The sequence below is a fragment of the Natrix helvetica genome, assembly GCF_964273705.1.
Source record: "Natrix helvetica genome assembly, chromosome: 1".
NCBI classification, from domain to species: domain Eukaryota; kingdom Metazoa; phylum Chordata; class Lepidosauria; order Squamata; family Natricidae; genus Natrix; species Natrix helvetica.
The window spans coordinates 70,915,534-70,924,927 of record NC_138548.1 but is presented as its reverse complement, the minus strand read 5'-3'; the positions used below and the strand labels follow the sequence as shown (position 1 = coordinate 70,924,927).

The following is a 9,394-nucleotide window of genomic DNA, read 5'->3' as shown; positions in this document are numbered from 1 at the left end:
ACGGATTGTAAAGCTATGGCTTGGGTACTGCTGATGCAAAGCTTTGGAAACAGTTTCATAAACATTGACAGTTATTCACTACGAAGGTAATTGCAACAACTGTAGTTAAACTAATTCCATTTTTCTATACAGTTACAAAAAAATCCCATGACAAACAATTTTAATAGTTAAAATGGAAAACCAAAGAAAAAAATTCTGTTCAAACAATGTAATTTCAGACTCATTTATTTATAGATAAAAGATAAATAACAGTTCCTTTTAACAGTAGTTGTCCATTTTGTTCTAAGATCTGTAAACAAATTTACAGGATGAAGTCTCTCCCAAAGGCTGCATCAGAAAGTAATTATTCTTATCGGCTTTATTGAATTGTGTCTTTCAGACTACAATATTCAGCACAGATCTTTCTTTCCATGAACACATTATTCTCAGAAACTTTTAATGTCTTGTGATTTTCAGAGAACCAGACATTAAGTGCCCACTTCATCATTTGAAATGCAGGCAGAACTTGAGCATGGTATGCCAAGTTACATAAACTGACACAAAAGATTATTGTAAGGTAAAAGCATCTATATTGTGTGTAGGTAGTGCAACAGTTCTATTAACCGAAAGCTGTCTCAAACGAGTAACCTTGCAGCAGCTGCCCTGGTCTGAAGCTCTCTTCTGTCTAAGAGAGAGAGAAAAAATCTATACCCAGAAGACCCAATTTCCCCTGCCAACTTTCAAGCTAGCAATCTGCCCCGCTCTGCAGGACACTTCTCCCCATGAAATATACATCTTCATTACAATAAATACATTTTCAAGTTATAAACAAAATAGTACAGCAACTGCCTAAGCAGGTTTGGCCCCACCAAAGTCTAAAATCAAAGTTCATTTTCCACTAAAAAGCCCAGCGTGTGAGCAAACATGAGGATACCATGACCAAGGTTGGAGGAACTTTTGAAAACCTTCACAACTTCACATGTGCAGCATCAGCTTGTGAGGTAGAGCAAAGCTCATAGCATTATCGTCATGGCCTTGCTTTGGATGGAAACATGCAAAGGAAAACATAGTTTATCTTCATTCCCCTTTCCCTTCGACAATTCAAAGAATACTGTTAATTTGGCTAAAAGTGCAAATAGCAGCAGGCCCACTTGCATGGACTCTAAAGTAAAAGCCCTATTAAATTTAGTAGGGCGTAATCTCTCTGGAGTATACAAATGAGACTAGGAAGTATTTTTCAACCAGCTTTGTATCGCCAGCAGCTGGTAGAATAGCAACGGGTCTCTCTCCAATCTCTACTCAAGGCTAGAAATGGGGCAAGAGTCCAATGCTACTTAAATTATAGTTCTATTACCGTGCCTCCACTACTTTTCTCTCCCAAAGTCTACATCTACAGCTTTTAGTTGCGTCAGTTCATGTATTCATGTATGTTGTCCTTGGTTAAAAAGTGTTCATCCTATTTCACTTTGGTGAATACTGTCAGATTCATTGTTGTACCAAGGGCTCCTCAGCAGGATATATACAGGGCAGGACAGAGATCAGAGCTTCTTCAATTGAGAACAAATGTTCATCTTCTACTTGAGGGCAACAGTAGCGCATGAAGTCTGCCAGCCGCAGAAGGTACTCAATGTTGTGGCCGGCCCGCCCACTGGAGACGATGATTTGAGCTGCAATATCCTCTTCAGATGCTGGCCCCAGATAGGTGGGATTCTGTGGGGTTGCAATATAAACAAGAGCTAGAACAGGTTCATCTGCCTCTCCTTCCTGGGGATAAAACTTCACCAGCTTGGTGTCGTAGCCTCCAAGCACGGCTTCCCGCATGTTCAAATATTTAAGGACAGCAGCAATTTGAAGCCCGTGAAGTTCATAGCCAACACCCCACGTGCACCCCTGCAATCAGAAATCAAATTACAAGTTACTTACAGATGTCTGCTTCATTAAATAGACAATTACTTATCTCCATAACCTTTACAAACAAGCAAATGACAAACTGAAAAAAATGTTATCTGCCATATTTCATTGCATTTCTAAACATTATCAGGTCAATTAGGCAAAAAGGTTTGTGATTAAAAAAAAAACGAGGTTTGAAATAGCTACTCATTCCTTCCAAATGAGTTGCCCCACAGCAATTAATACTATTAACTTTTGAAAAAGGGCAAGCATAACCCACAGTATCTTGGCCATGTGCCAAATTCTTTTTAGCAGTGTTATCTTATCATCTCCAAAATTGTCAAGATCTCAGTTTCATTCAGATATCATTTAAATTATATTCACAAACATTGGCTGGTTTCCTAGATAAGCTGTACTCTACTGACCAAATAACCACTCATCCAAATGATAATTGGATAATTATAATTGCTGCAGGTCAAGTAACAGAATTAAAGAACCTCTAGTTGCAACGATACAATTCACTCGCCATCTTTCTCCTACAGCTAAACAAGGTGGGTAGTTCAAAATATAGGTAGTCCTTGACTTACAACAGTTCGCATGGTGACCTTTTTAAGTTATGGCACTGAAAAAAGTGATTTATGACCATTTTTCACACTTATAACTGTTGCAGCATCCCCATGATCACGCAATTTACATTTGGATGCTTGACAACTGACTCACATTTACGACGGTTGTATCCCAGGGTCATGTGATCACCTTTTGCAGTCTTCTGGCAAGCAAAGTCAACGAGGAAACCAGATTCACTTAAAAACTATATTATTAATTTAATGACTGCAGTGATTCGCTTAACAAACGTGGGGCGAAAAGTCATAAAGTGGGGCAAAACTCACTTAACAAATTTCTCATTTAGCAACATAAAATTTTGGCTCACTTCTGGTCGTAAGTTGAGGACTACCTGTAATTACTTTGTTTTAAGACTTCTCCCCTCCCTCCCTCCCTCCCTCTATTGATAAGCATGCCAACTGTTTAAGAATGCAGGCACAAAATACTTACATTATAATCTTCCTGAAGGGTAACCACTCTTCCAGGCTAAGGGGAGGGAGAGAAAGAGGCAGTTTTAATATGCAGCACTGTACTCTTTTGCAGAGCAACATCAGAAGCACAAGTTCCACCATCTCAAGGAAGCACCATTCGGGCAATCCAGAAGTTCTCTACTCCCTCTCAGCATTAAAAACTAAATGTGGGAGGCTCTCTAAATTCTGCACAACAATGTCAAGCAAAGGGTAATCAATAGACTCTACATCTGTTGAACCTACAATTTCTAACTCTTAACGCTCCGAAATACAACAAATTCTTGGTTTATCTCTTATTTTCCAGCCCCACAGCCCATCCCACCATCCCTCCCATTCTACATAGAAGGGACCTCTCATCTCAGGAAAAGCACCTCCTCACCCCTTAAAAAAGCAACAACAACTCGGGAACAGCCATTGTCCTTTCCCACCCACGGAGTCCCACCTGGAAAAAAACATCCCTTACCATTTTTTCGTTACCCCGGTGGAAAGTGTCTCCTTGCCAGAAGCGGCGGCTGTAGCCCCGGATAAAGCCCACTTTGCGGGAAGTGAATTCGAAATCGGGTCTCCAAACCAGCGAACCGTAACCGAAGACCCAGAGTGGGGACTTGGGCGACCCTTCCTCTGTACCAGAGGGCTCCTCCTCTTCCTCCTCCTCCTCGTCCTTCTGAAGCCTGGAGGGATGCTCCGTTCCGCTGGAGAGATGCCGAGGATGTGGATCCCCCTTCATGACTCCGCAGGAGGAGGTGCGCTGGTGGCTCTGATCTCCGGGAATGGACTGAACCGAAGGGATTAGGCTCGGCTAGCCTGGGATTTGGCACAAGAGACGGCGGCCGACACCCCGACACAAAGCAAGAGGGAGAACTGCGCTGCTCCCGAGTTCTCCAAGCGTTTAAATACCGGCTTGCCGGTAAGGCCCCGCCCAGTTGTCACGGTATCTCGGTTCCCGCCGTCTCTTATCCAATCAGCGCTTTCAGAAGCAAATAGTCCCGCCTGGGGAACGGCTTACGAAAACCGGATTGGTCAAAGCCCTCTGTCACAGATGAGCAAAAGGCGCCCGCTCATTGGTTTTTCTCTTCTACGTTGTCTCAAAAACCAGATGATGCAACTCGCCTAGGAGCTTTCGAGGGAAACAGAGGCAGAGGATTGCGTCAGGCTACTCTCGCCTCGGGCGCAGCTTGGTGGAAAGAAGAGGGAAGGGGGTTCGGTTGGAGGAAACGCGCTTTGTGGGTTGATCGCAAGGTCTGCCAATATATTTATATTGGTTCCGTCGGGCATTTCGAGGGTATGGTTGGTTTCAGTGTCCTAAAGGTGTGAATGCAAATAAGCATTACATTTCACGTATTAAGATAGAGGTGCATCTCTGCGTGTAATGCATACATTGAAGTGGATTCCTTCCTGATCATGAAAGCAGTACTGGAGAAGGGAACAGTCTCCTATCAAAATAGTGATTTTAAACCACAGAGGTGAAAATGGGTCTCATCGCAAAGGTAGAAATAATATGCTTGTGCAGGCAGCAATGCCAGTGGTGGGATTCATTTTTTTTTACTACCGGTTCTGTGGGCGTGGCATTGCTTGGTGGGCGTGGCAGGGAAAGGATACTGTAAAATCTCCATTCCCTCCCCACTCCAGGAGAAGATTACTGCAAAATCCCCATTTCCTCCCGATCAGCTGGGACTCGGGAAGCAGAGAATAGATGGGGGTGGGGTCAGCCAGAGGTGGTATTTACCGGTTCTCCAAAACACTCAAAATTTCCGCTACCGGTTCTGCAGAACTGATCAGAACCTGCTGAATACTACCTCTGGAATGGCCCCGCTATACCTATGGAGATTCTAGATCATCCAAGTCATGGTTGTCTCAAAGGTGCTTTTTCAACAGGCAACTGGACTTTCTGTTTTTTCTTTGAAGACGTTTCGCTTCTCACCCAAGAAGCTTCTTCACCTCTGAAGAAGCTTCTTGGACGAGAAGCAAAATACCTTCGAAGAAAAATCAGAAAGTCCAGTTGCCTCTGGAAAAACACTTTTGGGACAATGGCCACTCTACCCTCTTGTCCACATGCTTTTCTCAGACTTAGGCAAAGGAACAGGCCCATTTGACCAATCCTTGCCCCCACCTGCCAAGACATTCAAGATCAGTGAAGTTATTAAAGGATCCTGAAGAAGTAGATTCGACGTTCAGCCCACTCACTAATGTGGTCAGGGAGATTGAACTAGAGGGAAAGATATGAAGCATATGCATCATCAGCTGTCATTTCTCTTTCCCATATTTTTTTCTTTTAATTTTGCCTTTGTTGTGGACCAACCAGAGTATCTTGTCCGTCAAATGGGCATCCATTTAAATATGACAAAAAAAATTCTGTCTCTAGATGTGCCTAGGGCAGGGGTGTCCAAACTTGGGAACTTTAAGACTTGTGGACTTCAACTCCCAGAATTCCCCAGCCAGCATAGCTGGCTGGGGAATTCTGGGAGTTGAAGTCCACAAGTCTTAAAGTTCCCAAATTTGGACACCCCTGGCCTAGGGCTTCTTGGAAAGGATGAGGTTAAACAACTGATGATAGAAGGAAGGGCCTTTTAGCCTAGAACCAGCCTATCCTTAAAGCAGCAGCATCGGCCTTCTGCTTTGTACCACCTTTCTTACTTTTCCATTTCATCTTTACAAGGTGCAATTAGTAAGGTGCCAGTTTGGTGTTAGTGGTTAAGCCATCAGGCTAGAAACCAAGTCGTAGTCCCTCCTTAGGCACATAGCAGCTGGGCTACCTCACACCAATCACTCTTAGCTCTATGAAAGAGGTGCTGGCCAACCGCTTCTGAAAAACCTTGCAAAGAAACTGCATGGACAGTTGCAAGGAGTCAAAAAGTTGCATTGGTAAGAACTGTATCAAATTCAAATGACAAGCTCTGATCCTACTAGTAGTGGAATTTCTTGCACGTTTCTACTGAGAGACACTTTTCTCATCTGGGGGGGGAAGAGTAGTGATTAGTAAAACTTGCTTAATGGATTGAACAAAATGTTTACAATAAACCACGCTTACAGACGGCTGCACTATCAAAGAATTGATAGGCCCATTGACACCAATTCAGTGTAGGAGTTTAAGAATTTAAATTACAGAAGGAGCTGCTGGGCCCCATGCACCCAAATTCATCCAAATTATAATTCTGAAACAGAGTGAGATTAAATCATGGCAAGACCAGAATGTTTCATGCATAATCCTTGACAAAGTTTCACAGGTAATCTTTGACTTAAGAGCACGATTGAGTCCAAAATTTCTGTTGGTAAGCAAGGCAATTGTTAATTGAGTCGTCGTCCCCCCATTTTTCAACCCTTCTTGCCACCATTGTTAAGCGATAACACTGCTGTTGTTAAGTTAGTAACGCAGTTGTTAAGCGAATCTGGCTTCCCCATTGACTTTATTTATCAGAAGGTCACAAAAGGTGATCTACGTAACCCCAGGATGCTGCAACCGTTATAAATACATGCCAGTTGCCAAGTGCCCGAATTTTGATCATGTAACCATAGGGATGCTGCAGCACCCGTAAGTGAAAAACGATCGTGTAACCTTTTTCAGTGCAGTTATAACTTTGAACGGTTGGTAAATGAGTGATTATAAATCAAGGATTACCTGTACTTTCCTCTATGGAGCCCATATACAATTGAGGCTTCTTCTGGACTCCCATCATTCTTGGTACAGTATATGGCCAAGAGAGTCTTTGATAGCTTTGGCCTTTCCTGGACCAGGAGGTGTTGGCAACAGTGATTCATGCCTTTGTCATTGGCCCCTGGCTAACCTACTGGAATTTAGTGACATGAAATTGCCCTTAGAGGTCATCTGAAAACTGCATCTGATGCAAAAAACAGCTGTCTACCTGTGGAATGTAAAATAACTTCTGGGTCCAATTTGAGGTGCTGGTTATCACTATGAAGACCTTTATGGCTCAGGTTGCCATTGTCTGAATGTTCATACCCAAAACATATTACCTAAGAGGGAGGCAATACTGTAGATTAGCTTTCTTTCCACATGTGTTTGGACTACAGCTACCATAATTTCTTGTCACTCCTCATGCTATCTAAACTTGATAGGAGTTGCAATCTGAAATCTCAAGGGTAACAGTTTACTAACCCCTTTATTAAACTTTCCTAATCTAATTACTAAAAGTGTTATCCTTAAGTGTTGTATCCCGAGGAGTCAGCTTTGGTCACCAAAACAGATGTAACAAGGATGTCACATATGTTTCCCATAATTTAGAGTCCATTAAACCAAATGAGCTCTGAATCATTTTTAAATGCGTCATTCAAAAAAAATTAAGTTATGAGCTTATTTTATGAGCCATTTAACTTGTTATTTAATGACAATTTAAAAAAAGATGATTTCAGAAGTTATATTTCCATTACAAATTGGACTGTTTAATTTGAAAATTGCAGACTTATTTTCAAATCACTGGTATATACCCCAACGTTTCTAGCGTGGCTTGGGGAGAAATCACACACACTCTCTCTCTCTTTCTGTTTAATTACCTCAGAGAACTAATTACCTACGAGAACTAAAATTGAATATGTAAAGTTCCCGAACCAATTAAATAAAGAGGGAACCTTTGAGGCACATTAAATCTTTATCCTGGGCAGGTAATTAAAGGAGAGCTATGGTTTCATGTGTTCCCTTTTCCCAGCTGTAATTGTGATGTGGAATTAAGCACATTGGCTTCTTCTATCTCATCTGTTTATATCATGCAAGATAGGCAGTTCTGGTGTGTTCCAAATATTTGGTATGCTGAGCACCAGAAGCACCTTCAGGTTCCTCCCAGGCTCTTCTGCCCAAATTGAAGACCATGGCCAATTCCGGGAACTTATTTCTCCTCCACCAACTTTCTTTAAGTAAGCAGACAGCCAAAATAGTTGTGAGATAGAGCTGTATTTCTTGATTCTAGGTGGGCTTAGAGGCAGAATGCCAAATGGCAGTGGAAAAGATCTTGTGAGAAAAGAGCTTCTGCAGGTCTGTCCAAAATGCTCAGACATGTCAACGTTGATGTATTTTACCAGTCAACCTACAACAGTTGTGGTATAAAACATATTGGTTTTATACCACTTCAATTTTCGTTGATTCTTTCCCCAAAACAGAAGCACTGTGTGGGGCAAACAGAGTGCTGGAAATTCTCTGGTCTCAAACTGGACACACTGGACCACATTTTTCAAGAAGAACTAATTATTCAACCAGCTTGTGTGTGGAATCACATCTTTTCATTTCCCTTCCAAGACAATCTCTCTGTCCATCCCCAAAATACAGCCTGGAGAGTTCAGTGAAATTTCAGAGCAAATGTGGAGGGAGAGCTTGTTATGACAGGGGACCAGAAATTCTTGTTCCATAAGCAGAAGCCCTTTTTTTACACAGTCTGGTAGGTTTCAAAATATTAATCTCTCTACTTTTCTGTTTCCCTGACTCAGGGAGCCTTGGAATGATAGAAACATCGTTTTTGCAGTTTTTCAATCCCACCTTTCCTATTACAGAACAGAACAACAGAGTTGAAGGGACCTTGGAGGTCTTCTAGTCCAACCCCCTGCCTAGATAGGAAACCCTACACCACTTCAGACAAATGGTTATTCAACATCTTCTTAAAAACTTCCAGTGTTGGAACATTCACAACTTTTGGAGGCAAGTTGTTTAGTGACTGTTCAAAGTTACAACAGGACCGAGAAATGTGATTTATGACCATTTTTCAGTTACAACAATACAATACAATAGTAGAGTTGGAAGGGACCTTGGAGGTCTTCTAGTCCAACCCCCTGCCTAGGCAGGAAACCCTATACCGTTTCAGACAAATGGCTATCCAACATCTTCTTAAAGACTTAAAGTGTTGGGGCACTCACAACCTCTGGAGGCAAGCTGTTCCACATTCCACAAATGTGTCGGGAGGGAGGGAAGGAGGGAGAGGGATAGAGAGACAAATAGAGAGAGAAATACAGTAGATAGGGAGAGAGAGTAGTTAGGTAGATAGAGAGAGAGAGAGAGAGAGAGAAATATAGTAGGCAAGTAGGGAGAGAGAGTATGTGTGTAGGTAGGTACTGTAGGTAGGTAGAGGGATAGAGAGAGAGAGAAATAGAGATAGAGAGAAGTACAGTAGATAGGTAGGTGTTTCTGCTGGCACAGCACTTGATCAATGTAATTCTCATCAATCGGTTAAACAGCTTTCCAAAAGGGGAAAAAGTTTTTGCACTCTGCAAACCTCCCCCAAACGGCCCCTTTTTTGTCAAAACAATTGCACGCATAGCCTTATGGAGGCTTATAGAGTGCTGCTGGGGGCTGGGGGGCAAAAACTGGGCCTTTTCACTCATTTCTGCCCTCTCCAGCCCTCAGGAGCTCTCTAAAAACCAGTTGGGAAGAAGGGAAGAAAATCACTACCAGACTGCCATTCCAGTCCCCACAGCTGCTCCAGAAGGTTACCATGATCAATGGTATCAAAAGC

The 9,394-nt window shown here is 42.4% G+C and overlaps 1 protein-coding gene across 1 annotated transcript; it reads right to left on the bottom strand.

The window, feature by feature from the left end:
• Positions 1-204: 204 nt before the first annotated feature.
• On the bottom strand, positions 205-3,818 carry CHAC1 (ChaC glutathione specific gamma-glutamylcyclotransferase 1). The gene is made up of 3 exons (XM_081947284.1): positions 3,406-3,818; positions 2,923-2,958; positions 205-1,869 (listed from the first exon to the last, which is right to left on the bottom strand). The coding sequence occupies exons 1-3, from the start codon at positions 3,667-3,669 to the stop codon at positions 1,465-1,467; spliced, it is 705 nt and encodes a 234-aa protein (XP_081803410.1). The 5' UTR covers positions 3,670-3,818; the 3' UTR covers positions 205-1,464.
• Positions 3,819-9,394: the final 5,576 nt, after the last annotated feature.

Excerpts from the sequence above, each read along its gene's own strand:
- CHAC1 (XM_081947284.1), bottom strand. The coding sequence starts at position 3,669 with ATGAAGGGGGATCCACATCCTCGGCATCTCTCCAGCGGAACGGAGCAT. Across the intron at positions 2,959-3,405 it reads ACCGGGGTAACGAAAAAATG|CCTGGAAGAGTGGTTACCCT; the intron begins GTAAGGGATGTT and ends CCCTCCCCTTAG. Across the intron at positions 1,870-2,922 it reads CCCTTCAGGAAGATTATAAT|GGGTGCACGTGGGGTGTTGG; the intron begins GTAAGTATTTTG and ends TTCTGATTGCAG.